Source organism: Bubalus bubalis, chromosome 2 (assembly GCF_019923935.1).
Source record: "Bubalus bubalis isolate 160015118507 breed Murrah chromosome 2, NDDB_SH_1, whole genome shotgun sequence".
NCBI classification, from domain to species: Eukaryota; Metazoa; Chordata; class Mammalia; order Artiodactyla; family Bovidae; genus Bubalus; species Bubalus bubalis.
In genome coordinates this window covers 12,505,771-12,525,092 of record NC_059158.1, presented here as the reverse complement: position 1 = coordinate 12,525,092, position 19,322 = coordinate 12,505,771, and the positions used below count along the sequence as shown (strand labels likewise).

Genomic DNA, 19,322 nt, shown 5'->3' with positions numbered 1-19,322 from the left:
TAGGACACCCTCAATTACACCACTGCCTTCAACATTAACATCTTAAAGAATCTGAAATGCACACATCTTAATTAAAATATTCCCGAGGTGATGATTTCAATAAATTGAGAACATTTATTAACTTGCTGGCCCCAGGGTTTAGAGAGTTTGAATTCTTGGTTATGAAAAAGTCCTAGTTAATAAAATAATCTTCATCATTAAATTAGGCAGTTTCAAAAGTCACTACTGGGTTGATTTAGGGAGATAAAGATTTAAATACTCTAAAAATATTTATGCATTCTGATTGACTAACAAAACTCAAAGGTATTTATGAGATAATAAAAATAGTCCTAAATATAAAAAGCTTGCATACAGCTTCATAGTACAGCTAACTCCAAACTGCTGTTTATGAAATTGTAGATATTTTATTTCTGACTTACACTTATTCTACTAAAGATACAATGAAGGTAAAAATAAAATCCACGAATAATCCCCAAATTTCAAAAGGCAGAGATTGAAGCTATAAGCAATAATCCTTCAAATCAGACACCTGGTCTATAAATAATGAAGAGATCATTACACAAAGTCTTTTTTCCATCCTTACCCTCCCCCAGCTGTCACAGTTGATAGGCCAGCCTATTGTTCTTAGAGCTTTAGACCCTGGACTCTTAGCTCTCCTCCTCTTTCTCTGTTTCTTTGATTGATTTATTCCATTCTCTAAGTAACAGTGTACCACAGGGTTTTAGCCTTCATCATATTCTCTTTTTTCCTGTCTTCTCTTGGAAATATTTAATTATCATCTCTAAGTCTCCCCGTTCACAGAATTTCAGACCTGCATTTTACCTGCCTGCGTCACCTCCCCGTCGAGATGGACATCTCACCTGTGTCTCAAATGCAACATAGTGAAAACTCAGGTGAATATTTCTCTTGCTCTCAAAGTACTTAGTTCACGTCCTATGGGCATGTGCTGCATTCTCTGCTAAGAACTGCCCTTTCCTTTGCTGTCAATTAGGGAACTCCTACTCATCCTTCAGGACCCAAATCAGTATACCTGAAACTAATATAATATTATATGTCAACTACACTTCAATGAAAACACAACAGAATAACAACCACAACAACCCCCGCCAAACAAACAAAACACAAGACACAAATCAAATGTAGCCCTCTGTTGCCCTGCCTACCCACCAAGAAGTCTAATTAACAAGGTTTACGTCAACACGGGCTTTCCAGGTGGCGCTAGTGGTAAAGAATCCGCCAGCTAATGCAGGAGATGTGGGAGACTCGGGTTCGATCCCTGGGTTGGGGAGATCCCCTGGAGGAGAGCATGGAAACCCACTCCAGTATTCTTGCCTGGAGAATCCCCATGGACAGAGAAGCCTGGTGGGCTTCTCTGACTCTACAATCCATAGGGTCACAAAGAGCTGGATATGACTGAAGCGACTTAGCACACACACACACAGTTGGCGATCTAGAGGTTAAGACTTCACCTTCCAAAGCAGGGAGTATGGGTTCTCCAGGCAAGAACACTGGAGTTGGTTGCCATGACCCAGGCAAGTCCCATAATTTCTGCAGGCTCTTTCAAGCTGAACTCAGAGCCCTTTACAACCTAACTTCATTATCAATGCATTTCAAGTTCCTCTGTTAGTCAGTTCAGTTCAGCTGCTCAGTTGTGTCTGACTCCTTGCAGTCCCACGGACTGTAGCACACAAGGTTTTCTGATCCGTCACCAACTCCCGGAGCTTGCTCAAACTCATGTCCATTGAGTCAGTGATGCCATCCAACCATCTCATCCTCTGTTGTCCCCTTCTCCTCCTGCCTTCAATCTTTCCCAGAATCCGGATCTTTTCTAGTGAGTCACTTCTTTGAATCAGGTGGCCAAAGTATTGGAGCTTCAGCTTCAGCATCAGTCCTCCAATGAATATTCAGGACTGATTTCCTTTAGGATACACTGGCTTGATCTACTTGCAGTCCAAGGGACTCTCAAGAGTCTTCTCCAACACCACAGTTCAAAATCATCAATTCTTCGGTGCTCAGCTTTCTTTATCGTTCAACTCTCATATCCATACATGACTACTGGAAAAACCATAGCTTTGACTAGACGGACCTTTGTCGGCAAAGTAATGTCTCTGCTTTTTAATACGCTGTCTAGGCTGGTCACAGTTTTTCTTTCAAGGAGCAAGTGTCTTTTAATTTCATGGCTGCGGTCACCATCTGCAGTGATTTTGGAGCCCAAGAAAATAAAGTCTTTCACTGTTTTCATTCTATTTGCCATGAAGTTATGGGACCAGGTGCCATGATCTTAGTTTTCTGAATGTTGAGTTTTAAACCAACATTTTCACTCTCCTCTTTCACTTTCATCAAGAAGCTCTTCAGTTCCTCTTTGCTTTCTGCCATAAGGATGGTGTCATCTGCATATCTGACGTTATTGATATTTCTCCCAGCAATCTTGATTCCAGCTTGTGCTTTATCCAGCCTAGCATTTTTCATGATGTACTCTGTATATAAGTTAAATAAGCAGGATGACAATATATAGCCTTGACGTACTCCTTTCCCAATTTGGAACTAGTCTGTTGTTCCATGTCCAGTTCTAACTGTTGCTTCTTGACCTGCATACATATTTCTCATGAGGCAGGTCAGGTGGTCTAGTATTCCCATTTCTTGAAGAATTTTCCACAGTCTGTTATGATCCACACAATCAAAGGTTTTGGCATAGTCAATGAAGCAGAAGTAGATGTCTTTCTGGAATTCTCTTGCTTTTTCTGTGATCCACTGGATGGATCTCCATAGATCCAATTTGATCTCTAGTTCCTCTGCCTTTTCTAAATCCAGCTTGAACATCTGGAAGTACTCGGTTCACATACTGTTGAAGCCTGGCTTGGAGAATTTTGAGCATTACTTTGCAAGCGTGTGAGATGAGTGTAATTGTGTGGTAGTTTGAACATTCTTTGGCATTGCCTTTCTTTGGGATTGAAGTGAAAACTGACCTTTTGTCCTGTGGCCACTGCTGAGTTTTCCAAATTTGCTGGCATACTGCGTGTAGCACTTTCAGAGCACCATCTTTTAGGATTTGAAATAGCTCAGCTGGAATTCCATCACCTCCACTAGTTGTGGTCACAGTGACGCTTCCTAAGGCCCACTTCACTTCACGCTCCAGGATGTCTGGCTGTAGGTGAGTGATCACACCATTGTGGTTATCTGGGTCATTAAGATCTTTTTTGTATAGTTCTTCTGTGTATTCTTGCCATCTCTTCTTAATATCTTCTGTTAGGTCCATACTGCTTCTGTCATTATTGTGCCTATCTTTGCACGAAATGTTCCCTTGGCATCTCTAATTTTCAGTCAAGAGCACACCTAACTCCTTCGGAGCAGTCTAGATCTCTTCCACAGGAGAATGAAAGGAACTGGCTACCCAAAGCCCCCCAAAGGAGCTAAAAACCCAGGAGTAATTACCACCGTGGTGGTCAGGGAGACTGGAGAGAGCCACTCTCCATAGACCCATAGAGGAAATCAATGAGCTTGTGGTCCAGACAAGCAACACACTGGCTGAGGTATCACCTATTTACTTTGATTATTAAACCTAGGGCACAGATTTGGTACAAGTTCTAAATGAAAATTTTGATATAAAAGATTGAGGACAATTTTTGCTTGTAAAAATCAAGGCGAAACCAGAGAGGCCAGAAGACTTGAAAATTTACGAGACATACATATTTAATGATGTGCTACAGACTCTACATTATTTATGAGTCAGGCTACCCTCTGGCTGTGTTTTAATTTGATCACCAGCTAACTGTTAAATTTTTGCTCTGTTAATGGACATCTGGCCTTTACATTGAGAAACAGGCTGAAAAGAAATATCTGCCTGGAGGAAAAGAAGTGATCGTAGAGTACCCTGAAAAATCAAACCCCACCTTGTCTAATCATGACCACTGCCGGTGATTTCATTCACTGGAGGTTCAGGGGAGGTTAGGATGGTTGACACCTGGTGTACTGGATAGACTTTACTATTTCTTTCTTTTTTATTTAGATTTTTTCCAATGTGGACCATTTCTAAAGTCTTCATTGAATTTGCTACAATATTGCTACTGTTTTATGTCTTGGTTTTTTGGCCACGAGGCACATGAGATCATAGCTCCCTGACTAGGGATTGAACCCACCTGCAATGGAAGGTATAGTCTTAACCACTGGACTGCCAGTGGAAGTCCCTGAGGATAGGCTTTAAAAATCCACATTATTAACAGAAAGAATTAAATCACCACAACACAAGGCTTCATACACATTCATCTACGTGTAGTTTTATTCTATTCTATAAATAATTATACCCTGGCTGTTCTCAAAACTAATTTGGAAAGACACATAAAAGGGCAAAAATATGTCAACAAATTTCACACCAGAAAGTTAAGAAAACAACCATGCTGTATCCTATTCATAGAATTCCTTTCATGACCTTTTCCTGGCCAGATCTACAGAGAACAGAATAAAAGTTGGAATGCTGATCTGGACAATTCATGGAAAGAATCAGTTATTTCAGTCATTATAAGTGTAAAGATTAGGTCTCCCTTCTTTTAGCTTAAGCTATCTGGTTTGCAGAACTGCCAACCAATATTACAAATCTGACCAACTGCAAGGGATAATATATACCAGTGTCTCTAAGGGGTTCCTGCCAAAAGATCAATTTATTCAACAAAGTGCATTTGAAACCCAGTGCCGAGGAGACTAAATGAATATGGAGAAAGAGTTCCCAATAATTAAACTAATGGAAAACCGCAAGTCGTTTCTGGTGTAGAGTCTTTACAGTCCATGGTCATGTGAAGAAATGCTTACAGAACGAGAAGATTCCATTTACCACAGTAAATGTAACAAGAAATTCCAGACACATTACTAAACAGCTGCGTCTTCCCTTCAAACACACCCATCCCGATGCCAACACACTCGTGCACACACACATGGACCTTCTCTCCAATCACCGTCCCGAAAGACCACTGGCCTCAAAGATTTATAGTTCGTGGGACAACTGAAGGGAGCAACAGTTGCCTGGCACAGCTGCAGTCTGAACGCAAAGGCTGGATGGTGGGAGCAGTATGTTCAGTTCCAACTGTTAACTCAAGGGAAAGATTTCTCAGAGTAACGCGTGTTTGGAAACTCAGCCCAGAGCAGCATGCTCTTGGTCACTCAAACCCCACAGAGCTCAAATCTCAAGGGCCAATCTGAAAACAGAAGAAACGGGCGGTTTCTCAAAATACTTGAGATGTTCATAACCATAAGCCTTTCGACTTTGCCCATTGAGATGGAATGGATTCCTTAAAACTTCTGAATATTGTAGTGTCAATGAAGGCCAACACCCCACCTTTCTGCATTCTCTCTGATCCTTATCGTTTTAGAAATACATACTTTTTGCAGAGTTGTGATCACTGGACAAATAAATGAAATTACTTTTATTCATTTTTTCCTCCCAAAGACCATTTTATCAGATAATTCTAATAGCCTTTTCCTTCTTCTTTGCAAGAATGCTGTGATACTCAGAGAATGAACTCGTGGCTGGTGACCAGGGAGGAAGAGTGGAGGGAAAGAGGTAGACTGGGAGTTTGGTATTGACACATACACATTGCTACATTTAAAACAGATAACCGAAAAAGACAAAAAATTAAAATAAAAAGAATGTTGTGATACTGGCTATAATTGTTTATGATTTACTTCTCTGGTAAGTCACCAGGCCATAGTAAATGAGAAGAAATTAGTTTGATCTATGCTAGGGATTATGTTTTAGAATCTTTTATGTGATTTTAAATAATTTAGATTTAAAATTAAAAACTACAATTTTTATAATATACTTTGTAATAGTTTTTTAACCCCAACTTTTCAGTTCAGTTCAGTTCAGTTGCTCAGTCATGTCTGACTCTTTGCCACCCCGTGAACCACAGCACGCCAGGCCTCCCTGTCCATCACCAACTCCTGGAGTTCACCCAAACCCATGTCCATCGAGTCGGTGATGCCATCCAACCATCTCATCCTCTGTCGTCCCCTTCTCCTCCTGCTCTCAATCTTTCCCAGCATCAGGGTCTTTTCAAATGAGTCAGCTCTTTGCATCAGGTGGCCAAAGTATTGGAGTTTCAGCTTCAACATCAGTCCTTCCAATGAACACCCAGGACTGATCTCCTTTAGGATAGACTGGTTGGATCTCCTTGCAGTCCAAGGGACTCTCAAGAGTCTTCTTCAACACCACAGTTCAAAAGCATCAATTCTTTTGCACTCAGGTTTCTTTACAGTCCAACTCTCACATCCATACATGACTACTGGAAAAACCATAGCCTTGACTAGACGGACCTTTGTTGGCAGAGTAATGTCTCTGCTTTTTAATATGCTGTCTAGGTTGGTCATAACTTTCCTTCCAAGGAGTAAGCATCTTTTAATTTCATGGCTGCAATCACCATCTGCAGTGATTTTGGAGCCCAGAAAAATAAAGTCTGACACTGTTTCCACTGTTTCCCCATCTATTTCCCATAAAGTGATGGGACCGGATGCCATGATCTTTGTTTTCTGAATGTTGAGCTTTAAGCCAACTTTGTCACTCTCCTCTTTCACTTTCATCAAGAGGCTTTTTAGTTCCTCTTCACTTTCTGCCATAAGGGTGGTGTCATCTGCATATCTGAGGTTATTGATATTTCTCCTGGCAATCTTGATTCCAGCTTGTGCTTCTTCCAGCCCAGTGTTTCTCATGATGTACTCTGCATATAAGTTAAATAAGCAGGGTGACAATATACAGCCTTGATGTACTCCTTTTCCTATTTGGAACCAGTTTGTTGTTCCATGTCCAGTTCTAACTGTTGCTTCGTGACCTGCATACAGGTTTCTTAAGAGGCAGGTCAGGTGGTCTGGTATTCCCATCTCTTTCAGAATTTTCCAGTTTATTGTGATCCACACAGTCAAAGGCATTGCCATAGTCAATAAAGCAGAAATAGATGTTTTTCTGGAACTCTCTTGCTTTTTCCATGATCCAGCGGATGTTGGCAATTTAATCTCTGCTTCCTCTGCCTTTTCTAAAAGCAGCTTGAACATCTGGAAGTTCACGGTTCACGTATTGCTGAAGCCTTGGAGAATTTTGAGCATTACTTTACTAGCGTGTGAGATGAGTGCAATTGTGCGGTAGTCTGAGCAGTCTTTGGCATTGCCTTTCTTTGGGATTGGAATGGAAACTGACCTTTTCCAGTCCTGTGGCCGCTGCTGAGTTTTCCAAATTTGCTGGCATATTGAGTGCAGCACTTTCACAGCATCATCTTTCAGGATTTCAAATAGCTCAACTGGTATTCCATCACCTCCACTAGCTTTGTTTGTAGTGATGTTTCCTAAGGCCCACTTGACTTCACATTCTAGGATGTCTGGCTGTAGGTGAGTGATCATACCATCGTGATTATCTGGGTCATGAAGATCTTTTCTGTACAGTTCTTCTGTGTATTCTTGCCACCTGTTCTTAATATCTTCTGCTTCTGTTAGGTCCCTACCATTTCTGTTCTTTATTGTGCCCATGAGGGCAAAAATAATAGGAAATATATTTCTATACAATATCTTAAAACTTGTTGAAAGATTTTGCACATATGATGTGATTGCTGAGCCAACATTCTCTTATATATTTTTTCCTCACTTTTAGTATCTGGTCAAAACTTTGTCATACAATGTTTCCATGATAGAAGTGAAGCAGCTGCTCTGCTTTATAACAGTTACCACTTTAAATAGAATTTGCCCATATCATAACTTATGCTCAATAAATAACAGCTGTCACTATTATTATGGCAGTCCATGTCTCCTAATGTATGCTCTAAGGATTATATTTTATATAAACAAATAAACATTCAGATGTGAGAGCTAGACCATAAAGAAGGCTGAGTGCCAAAAAATTGATGCTTTTGAACTGTGGTGCTAGAGAAGACTCTTGAAAGCCCCTTGGACTGCAAGGAGATCAAACCAGTCAATCCTAAAGGAGATCAGTCCTGGGTGTTCATTGGAAGGACTGATGTTGAAGCTGAAACTCCAATACTTTGGCCACCAGATACAAAGAGCCAACTCATTGGAAAAGCCCTGATGCTGGGAAAGACTGAAGGCAGGATGAGAAGGTAGTTGGATGGCATCACCAAGTCAATGGACATGAATCTGAGCAAACTCCAGGACACAGTGAGGGACAGGGAAGCCTGGCATTCTGCAGTCCATGGGGTTGCAAAGAGTTGGACATGACTGAGTGACTGAACAACAACAAAATAAATATTTATACTTATATAAATATAACGTTTTGTTTTATAGCATGTTTTTCAAATTGATGATGATGTCAATTTGTGGGTCTCAGCCAAGATTTTATTTAAAAAAGAAAGTAAAACAAAAGAAAATATCTGAATGCATTCCATGGGGTAAGACAAAGTATTTTGTGAAACTTGTAGTATTGTGAGGAGGGGTGTGTATGTGTGTGTCTAAAAGGTATTTCTTACTATGGGTTGCCTTTACAAGTTTAAGGCTCATTGTTACAAAGTATGTATTTCTAAAGAACATAATGAAAAGATACGTATTTACTCTGGATCAAAGGAAAACAACCACATTTATTTTTCTGTAATAGTCATTCCTTCTCTTTTATATTCAAAGCACAATTACTCAGTTTTTTACATTGCATTAGAGGTATGCAAACCGTTTAAAAAGCAATTTTCCATTCATTTTCCATGAGCACTATTAGAGAATTAATAGGCCAGCATTTGTTGACACAATTATTTTCCACAAATGGATTCTCATTCCTTTCCCATTTATCTAACTATGAAATAATAAGACATCCAAGGAGTCTTGATATTTAGTTTTCTGTTCTCTCATGATGTCCTATCTCCATGGCAAACATGTGACAATTCCCTTTTATGACAAACTGATCTATAGCCAAATGGCGTTTCATTGGAAATTATGAAAAATAATTCTAATTAATCTACACAAAGACCTACCTACCACATATACTCATCCATATTAAAACCCTTCAAATGTTTTTGAACTCTCTTCACAGAAATCATAATATCGTGGGCAGAAGAAAAATAACTAGTATGCAATATCTTGCATTTCTTATGGAGAAAATAGGCCAAGTAGAGTATAAAAAGAAGCATCAGTCATTAGAGGTCAAGGGTTGGGGAACAAATACAGGAGTTCCACACTCCCTCGAAAAATCACAAACTCTGTCTTGGTATTAATCCTGTGCTACTGACATCAGCATTCAGCACGAGGGTTACTTGCTGGTTGTGACTGTGGGGGCAGTGAGCATTCTACCTCTAAACTGAATTCACAAATGTGCCACTTCATCTCCTCAACCTTTATTCTGGTTAGACCATCCCCTGTGACAACTGAAAGCTGTCTTTTTATTTCTTTTTCAAAAATAAAAAACATTATATATTTATTATTTTTAATTTGCACCAGGTCTTAGTTGTAGCATGTGGGATCTAATTCCCTGGGCAGGGGTCGAACCGGGGCCCCTTTCATCAGGAGTGCAAAGTCTTACCCACTGGACCACCATGGAAGCCCCTAACATTCATTTCAAATGGAAGGAAGTTCCCACAGGAAGCCTTTTCATAACAAGTGCAGAGATTTTAAAGAGCAGGGAAGATCTTAAGAGTCTCCTAAGTCACAATTTAGTTCAAACTATTTACTGAGTACCTACTCCATGCCAGATACTATGTGAGGACCTGGACACAGATGCTTCCAATCCAGTGGGCGAGATCTAAAAACATAAATTTTTATAATTCTATATGCTACAGACTATGCCTGAGGTATATTCAAGATGTGAAGGAAGCATAGAGGAAGATCACCAACCCAGATAGGGTGCCAAAGGAGATCAGTCTTAGAGAAAAGAGTTCCCCAGGGAACTCAGGTCATAGAGCATGATATATGTTCATGCTAAGTTGATACAGTTGTGTTCAACTCTTTGCAACTCTATGTCCAGTAGGGCTCCTCTGTCTACGGGATTCTCCAGGCAAGAATACTGGAGTGGGTTGCTGTGCCCTCCTCCAGGGGACCTTCCCAATCCAGGGATTGAGCCCATGTCTCTTATGTCTCCTGCATCAGCAGGCAGGTTCTTTACCACTGGTGCCACCTGGGAAGATCTAAAACTTGTGTGCTCTTGCATTGGCTGGAAATCGAACCAGGCCTCCCCCATGGCAGGTGAGAATTCTACCACTGAACCACTAATGGTTATACAATAGATATTCAGGACATTGCAAATAAGGTTAAATATGAGACTTTCAAAATTTGAAAAACAACAGTGTGATTTGGTTCAATCTAAGCACTGCGCGTGTTCAGAATTCTGCAGGTAGTTTGGTAGCACTGGATCAGTGAGAGCAGAAGACAAGAGACAAGGTGAAGAGGGCAAATATCAAATCAGAATCTTCTGTGGGAATTCAAGCCGGAACAGACTCAGGTTGGGGTTTTATCCTAGGACTAGGATACCATTCAAGTCACTAGGATTGCCTAAGTATTGAAAAATACTACTTAGTAAACTTTAAAATGCCAAAAGGAAATTTAAAACATTAAAAAATTATATTCATAATTCTATCTGCTTAAAATTACAACTATTTTAAAATCTCGTTTCCTTCAATTTTACTTACACAGTTTCTTAATAAACATGTCATCTTAGAGCTCGTTAACTTTTGCACTCTATTACTTAACATTGACTGGTACATCTCATCACCTGTAATCACCGTATCTGTTATTTTGATGGCTGCAGAGCATTCCACTAGGTTCTTACCACTGACAACTCAACCAATTTCTTTTTGTCTGTCATGCAGGCAGTTTCCAGGCTTTCCTATGCCAACGGCATTTTTTATAAGTAGCTTCTATATGTATATTTTATCTTATGTTTTCCTTGAGGTAAATTCTAAAATTACCCGGCTACTGAGAATGAGTATCTTCATAACCTTTTGTTAGCCAGGGGGAACAGGGCTGGGTACTTACTGTTTTGCTCCAAGTAAGGCCTGTGGTGTGGTGTTCCTTGATGTATGCTTGAAGCTCGCTCCAAATGTTCAGATATGACTTCACCCAATCCACATGACGTAGATCACTTTGTCATAAAAGAGAGTGGAAGAGAGGGCTATTAGGATCTAAAATAAAAATTTAACAACACTGGAAGGCACATGGCAATCTAATAACTAAAGCACCAGATGACTCTGGAACAACGGTCTTTCTAGTCCAGTAACTGTGAACTGAGTCTGAAAAGAACCTCGGAAGGATATGGTCCAGATCTGCCCTGAGAGGAGCCGAGTGCCCTGAGGTCTGGTGTGGAACAGAGAGGCCTGCAGAGAGAGCATCCACCGAACCAAGTCAGCTCATTCTCGTGTCATCTCTCACGGGGAGATGAACATGGCGGGGAGATCATTTCTTTCTGTACTGCTTCTGATGCAAAATGAAAAACAATGTGCTTTCAGGCAGGAAAATGGTACTAAAAAGAAAAAAGGTCCTTTGGCTTGTTTTCGAATAATTTGTGGAATTATTCGATTGAAAGTGTAACCAAATTGGAGAATTCTGGACTGATAAGGAAAGTTGCTATAGTAAGAAAAATGATTTCCTACAAATAGGTAATACTCAACAGTTGTACAGGGACAATCACTTAGATTAGCTTAAGTTGATACTCATAATGACAGTGAAAGCAAGGCAGGGCACGGCCAGTATTTTTATTCCTATTTCACTCAACCAAGAAGTGATAAAATACTTACCTTTTAAAACTAGATTAACATATAGGATTGGGAGAACTGTTAGAAACATTAAACTTATGATATAAACAGGCAAAAACAGTTGCATTTCCTTTGGATAATTTCCAACCACACATTTTTTTTCTGCTTTGAATAAAGTAGTGGTAAATGAGAAAATGATGAAATCTGTTACCAAAAATTTAATCACAAACCTGGGCCATTAATCTGAAGATAATATTGGAAGGAAATCTCTATTATTTCGCCTTTGTCAATAACAACTTGTCTCTGGATATATTTTGCTTTCCTTGAAAAGTTCTAAGTACCATGAGCATATTTAGAACTCCAGAGTATTAAGTCATGCCATTTAAGAAAAAGAAAATGGGGAAATGAACTCATAACTATCTGCCCCTCAAAAAGGAAAAACATGAGTGATTTTGTTTCACATTTTTAGATTTACTAACTACATTAATCAAATCTATGAAATATTTCATTGTCACTTCCTCTCAATTTTACAGTCAAAACCCCAAATCCACATGTTTATCTATTATATGGTCATTTAATTCATACATGTGCATATGTACATATGTACGCACAACACAGTCTGTAGGCATTCTAGAAAAAGCAGGTTGCACATTCAACATACTTCTATTAAAAAGCTTAACACATGAAGTCCAAACCTGCACAGGCAAATTATTTTTCTTTTAACTATTACAGTACCATTTTAACTTGAAGAAAGTTCTAGCTAAACGTGTGGTAAGGAATAACAACATGGTCCCTTTTAACCCAAAGGCAGACTCTGCTTAGTTGTGTCCAATTCTTTGCAACCCCATGGATTGTAGCCCACCAGACTCCTCTGTCCATGGGGATTCTCCAGGCAAGAATACTGGAGTGGGTAGCCTTTCCCTTCTCCAGGGGATCTTCCCAAATCAGGGATCGAACCCAGGTCTCCCACATTGTAGGCGGATTCTTTACCATCTGTGCCACCAGGGAAGCCCGTGTCTAAGAGACAACAAATTGAGGAGGACTTAACTATACTTCCGGAGCTGACAACTCAGCCTCAGTTCCACTTCCCCTGGAAGAAGCTATGGGAGGGATGGGTGACTTTTAATGACTATGACTCAGAAAAGTCTTACCTCTGGAAAGTCAAAATAATTAACTTGCTCTTTTCATTTATTGACAAAAGAGCTGAGCAGCCAGTCAAGCCAGCTGAAAAGGCTGCACAGATGCGAGTCCACTGCCCACAGCCCTTCTGTGTACACCACAAGGAAGCCCGCCTTTCTTCTTCTCCACCCACGGCTTGTCTGTCAGGCAGGCAGCCGTCAGCCTGCCACACTGGTGATACCTCATCAATGAGTCTGCAACACCCTGCAGCCCTCACTGAGCCCACACAAACTGCAGGCACTGCTGTCTTGGGTGTGCACATAAATGGGTGTGAGTAAGCGGTTGTGGAGCATTCTACTTTGTTCAGGTTGGCACTCTTGGAAGCTCCATGGTGACTTAGGACTGAATGCATTTCCCCAGCACACTACACAGTCTTCGGGTGGTCCATTAAGTTTAAATGGATTGTCCTTGATGCTGTCAGAAGTAGTTTTTCTACCTAATAGCTGATCAAGAGGAACAAATACTAGACTTTCTTTGTGTGTGCACAAAAAAGTGCAAACTCTTAATTCTCTTGGCTGTACGACACCTGGAGAGAATCACTCACACCATGGCCCCCAAGACACACTCAAAAGTAGGGACTGGGAGGACAGGAGCTGATGAGCTGAGATAAAAACAAAAATGGCTTCCAAGGGTGATGTGCAAGAAGGCAGAGGCTCAGGAGGTGGCTAAGGCGTCCTGAATAGGCAGGTACAGGTGTGTGTCTGTACATCCCAAGAAGGGACTAGGTAAAGAGGTCTTTCATGTTAATGCTGACATACTTTTGCAACTTAAACTTGTTCTTTCCTGAACTGCTATTTTTATGTGGGCAGATTGTCTTGCATTTCTGATGCCTGTTCTCATTCATACTGCACAGTTCTGTAGTCTCTAACACAAAGTGGCAACATTTGGAGTTGTATCACTGGGCACTCAACCACAGTTCTGTGGGTGCAGGGAGTCTGTTACTGAGGATCAGAGCTTAAGTGAAGCTTCCTTAGGGTGGAAGAGACCTCAGGAGGCAAAAAAGGTGTGTAGAAGTCAGAAGTCTCTAGAGCTGCTCTTCCTAGAAGAGCTAACAGAATAACTAAACTCTATGAGAGGAGGAGAGTACTGTGGTTGCTTTTTGTCTTATTCTGTTTAGTATAATAGCTTTCCTGGGATATAACTCATATCCTAGGCAATTCATCCATTCAAGGCATACAATTCAATAGCTAAGTTTGAACTGTGCAATCATTACCACAGTCAGTTTTAAAACATTTTCATCACCTCCCAAAGAAACCCAATACTCATTAGCAGTTACTCCACCCTCAGATCAGATCAGTCGCTCAGTCGTGTCCCATGAATTGCAGCATGCCAGGCCTCCCTGTCCATCACCAACTTCCGAAGTTCACTGAGACTCACGTCCATCGAGTCAGCGATGCCATCCGACAACTGCTAATCTACTTTCTGTCTTTATGGATTTGCCAATTCTGGAATTTTATATAAATGGAATACAGTATGTGGTCTTTTGTGTTTGACTTCTTTCACTCAACATAGTGTTTTCAAGCCTCATCTATCAGTTCAGTTCAGTTCAGTCGCTCAGCCGTGTCCGACTCTTTGCAACACCATGAATCGCAGCTCGCCAGGCCTCCCTGTCCATCACCAACTCCCGAAGATCACTCAGACTCACGTCCATCGAGTCAGTGATGCCATCCAGCCATCTCATCCTCTGTCATCCCCTTTTCCTCCTGCCCCCAATCCCTCCCAGCATCAGAGTCTTTTCCAATGAGTCAACCCTTCGCATGAGGTGGCCAAAGTACTGGAGTTTCAGCTTCAGCATCATTCCTTCCAAAGAAATCCCAGGGCTGATCTCCTTCAGAATGGACTGGTTGGATCTCCTTGCAGTCCAAGGGACTCTCAAGAGTCTTCTCCAACACCACAGTTCAAAAGCATCAATTCTTTTGCACTCAGCTTTCTTTACAGTCCAACTCTCACATCCATACATGACCACTGGAAAAACCATAGCCTCGACTAGACGGACCTTTGTTGGCAAAGTAATGTCTCTGCTTTTCAATATGCTATCTAGGTTGGTCATAACTTTCCTTCCAAGAAGTAAGCGTCTTTTAATTTCATGGCTGCAGTCACCATCTGCAGTGATTTTGGAGCCCAGAAAAATAAAGTCAGCCACTGTTTCTGCATCTATTTCCCATGAAGTGATGGGACTAGATGCCATGATCTTCATTCTCTGAATGTTGAGCTTTAAGCCAACTTTTTCACTCTCCTCTTTTACTTTCATCAAGAAGCTTTTTAGTTCCTCTTCACTTTCTGCCATAAGGGCGGTGTCATCTGCATATCTGAGGTTATTGATATTTCTCCCAGCAATCTTGATTCCAGCTTGTGCTTCTTCCAGCTCAGCATTTCTCATGATGTACTCTGCATATAAGTTAAATAAGCAGGGTGACAATATACAGCCCTGACGTACTCCTTTTCCTATTTGGAACCAGTCTGTTGTTCCACGTCCACTTCTAACTGTTGCTTCCTGACCTACATACCGGTTTCTTAAGAGGCAGGTCAGGTGGTCTGGTATTCCCACCTCTTAAAGAATTTTCCACAGTTTATTGTGATCTACCCAGTCAAAAGTTTTGGCATAGTCAATAAAGCAGAAATAGATGTTTTTCTGGAACTCTCTTGCTTTTTCCAGGATCCAGCGGATGTTGGCAATTTGATCTCTGCTTCCTCTGCCTTTTCTAAAACCAGCTTGAACATCTGGAAGTTCACGGTTCACGTATTGCTGAAGCCTGGCCAGGAGAATTTTGAGCATTACTTTACTAGTGTGTGAGATGAGTGCAATTGTGCGGTAGTTTGAGCATTCTTTGGCATTGCCTTTCTTTGGGATTGGAATGGAAACTGACCTTTTCCAGTCCTGTGGCCGCTGCTGAGTTTTCCAAATTTGCTGGTATATTGAGTGCAGCACTTTCACAGCATCATCTTTCAGGATTTGAAATAGCTCAACTGGAATTCCATCAGCTCCACTAGCTTTGTTCATAGTGATGCTTTTTAAGGCCCACTTGACTTCACATTCCGGGATGTCTGGCTCTAGGTGAGTGATCACACCATCGTGATTATCTTGGTCGTGAAGATCTTTTTTGTACAGTTCTTCTGTGTATTCTTGCCATCTCTTCTTAATATCTTCTGCTTCTGTTAGGTCCATACCATTTCTGTCCTTTATTGAGCCCATCTTTGCATGAAATATTCCCTTGGTATCTCTAATTTTCTTGAAGACATCTCTAGTCTTCCCCATTCTGTTGTTTTCCTTTATTTCTTTGCATTGATCGCTGAGGAAGGCTTTCTTATCTCTTCTTGCTATCCTTTGGAACTCTGCATTCAGATGTTTATATCTTTCCTTTTCTCCTCTGCTTTTCACTTCTCTTCTTTTCACAGCTATTTGTAAAGCCTCCCCAGACAGCCATTCTGCTTTTTTACTCTTATTACTTTTACTACTTAATTTTTTAAATGGCTACACATTTTACTTATCCATTCATCAGCTGATGGACGTTTGGATTGTTTCCACATTTTGCCAACCATAAATAATGCTGCTATGAAATCATGTACATGCTTTTGTGTGGACCTATGTTTTCATTTCTTTTGAAAATACATCTAGGAGTGGGATTGCTGAGTGTGACTGTTTTTTTGTTTTTTTTTTTTTTTAAGTAAAAAATATATTGGTACGTATTTCTTTTTTTTTTTAATTATTTACTTATTTTTTTTGGCCATGCCAGGTCTTAATTGCGGCATGTGGGATCTAGTTCCCTGACCAGGGATTGAACCTGGGCCTCCTTCACTGGGCGCACAGAATCTTAGCCACTGGACCACCAGGGAAACCCCAGTTGATATTTCTTTATATCTGTCCTCATTCAGTCCCATTCCAATTCTAGCCCCAGTCTGAGCTCTCCAGGACCTGTTATTTGAGCTGGAGACTGCATGTCCTTTTAAGCTCACTCTCCAGGCAAAACCTGCTGATTCAGCCTCATCTGTGAACTTTCAACAGCTCTCCGAATGGCGGCTGTTCTTACTGATAACCCTGTCCACCAACTCATTTCGTCTGAACGCAAACTCTGGTCTCCCTCTCACTGACCTAGTTTATTGTCGCATCTCATTTCTGTTCCTCACTTCTAGTTCCTTTCCTGAAACCCCCTGTCTTCTCTCTGCTCATTCACCAACTCTATTTTGATCAATGGGCTTCCCTGGTGGCTCAGACGGTAAAAGAATCCACCTGCAATGCAGGAGACCAGGGTTCTATCCCTTGGTTGGGAAGATTCCCTGGAGGAGGAAATGGCAACCCACTCAGTATTCTTGCTTTGAGAATCTCACAGACAGAGGAGCCTGGCAGGCTACAGTCCATGCGGTTGCAAAGAGTCAGACACTACTGAGTGACTAACACTCACTCAAGTTTTGTCCATTTAGGGCTGGTCCGTCACAAATCATCACAGACCTCTCCTTATTGTGGTGATAGGTAACAGAGTGACATACATTCCTGTTGGGAGAGTTTATTCATTACCAGAGAATTGAGGCAAGACTTTCTAAAACACACATATTATCTGGATCATTGATTTCACTTTCTACTTTGCTTTACCTACACAGATGGGATTTTTCCTTAATGTTTATAGTCAATTAGCCTTTGAAAGGAATCAGTAATGAACTATATGAAGTCTGGGGACAAATGTTTAACAAACAATCAACTGAAGATTTGGTCAGTAAAAGAAGGTACGTACCTGTGTTTGTAGTCCTTTAAGACCCTGTTAGTGTAAAAGGTGGCCGCATCGTTCATCTCCTTGACATAAGGACCGGGTTTGGGGGACTGAGAGAAGAGGGCCATCACCCAAGCATAGAAAGAAAAAAAATAAAGGATAAGAAAGAAAATGCCTTAAAGAAGAAGAGAAGCAATGGAGATGTCAATGGAAAACTGGAGGCAAATTTTATTCTGTAAGGATCGGTGAAACGCTTCCTGCATCTCAGAACACAAAGCCCTGAACTTCAAGTGGGGGTAAGAAAGAGCTGCTGTGTTCAGCCTGAAAGGAACCTTCCTTTCACGAAGGATGAAGGAGGCTGGAGGTGGCCACTAGTTCCCCCAAACACTCCAAAAACGTGACAAGGCGCAGGGGCGACCTTCCAGCCGGACTCACCACGGCTATCCACCCAAGGGCGGGAATGCTTTCGCTGACGGCTGAGAGATGATTAAACATCGTACTCCCCCGGTTCCTCTCTCTGAAAGTCTGGATCTCCTGAATCTTTTCTGATATTGGTTTCAGAAGTGCAGCCACATCGTTCTGTAAGCAAACATGGAGCACGGTTACTGGGAACTGACAGAAACGCAGTGCCTCCGTTCACGCTGACCTAAGCAGGAGGACTCAGCACTTGTCAGGGGCTTTCAGAATAGAGCGGGGTTTTTTTTCCCCTTATGGTCATACTGTATTTTCACTGTCTGAAGTATGAAAATTGCATGGATTTCTTACATTGTTAATGCTGCTTCCGTGGGCATGGGAAAAAAATCCAGCAGTACAGTATGGCCCCTGTTTTGTTTTGTTTTTCTTTTTTTTCCTTTTCAAATAATTTTTATATGAGGTTACATTGGTGAAGCTATCTTTGATTGAGAGTGTTTATTTTATTTGTTTTGTTTTATTTTGTTTATTTTTATTTATTTTTTTTAAATTTTATTTTATTTAACTTTACAATATTGTATTGGTTTTGCCATATATCAAAATGAATCTGTCACAGGTATACATGTGTTCCCCATCCTGAACCCTCCTCCCTCCTCCCTCCCCAGGCCCCTGTTTTGAAGACTTATGAATGCAACACAGTGAAACTGAGTGCAGATCAAGTTATATTTTCTAATGGAACACATAGATATATCATCTGATGGAATGATCAGAATAATACACACCTAAAATCGGCATAGGTAGAGGTTAGTAAACAGATATCTTCCTATTCCTGTGACATGAGGTAGGGAGAGTCCTTGAAATGAAATGACATGAGGCAGAGTCCTTGGTTTTTACCATAATTATGATAACCCATGCAAAAAAGTGGAACTCTTTCACTGAGGTTCTTTGTAAGAAGGTGATGGCTTACAATATTTATGTTGGGTTGGCCCCAAAGCCTGTAAGATGTTATGGGAAAAACCCAAAGGAACTTTTTGGCCAACCCAGTAAGTGATCTCCAAGGTTTCTGCCAGTTTAAAAGTCTCTGATCGACAAGAAAGACCAGGTCTTTCCTATCACTGATATATAAACGCAAGCAAAACACTTTCTAATGGAGATCTGCAGGTGAACAGAGGAATGTTTTCCTTTGGGAGAAACAGAAAGACAGGGAAAGAAAGCAAAGTGTTCTTAAAGTTCTCAGTGGACTTTTATTTTTTCTGTTTTATTGAGAAATAATTTACCTACATCACTGTATAAGTTTCAGGTGTAAATACATGCAAATCAAACCAGTGTAGTGGTTTGATTTACATATACTGTGAAGTTATTACCACAATAGGTT

The 19,322-nt window shown here is 40.8% G+C and overlaps 1 protein-coding gene across 1 annotated transcript in view; it reads right to left on the bottom strand.

Annotated features, from left to right (window-relative positions):
- Positions 1-19,322, bottom strand: part of CAP2 (cyclase associated actin cytoskeleton regulatory protein 2) — a 136,242-nt gene that overhangs the window by 26,750 nt on the left and 90,170 nt on the right. Inside the window, exons 5-7 of the mRNA XM_006072506.4 lie at positions 17,972-18,115; positions 17,561-17,646; positions 10,939-11,044 (exon numbers count right to left, since the gene is read on the bottom strand). Coding sequence (XP_006072568.1) covers positions 10,939-11,044; positions 17,561-17,646; positions 17,972-18,115 — 336 coding nt within the window. The remainder of the gene's footprint in view (positions 1-10,938; positions 11,045-17,560; positions 17,647-17,971; positions 18,116-19,322) is intronic.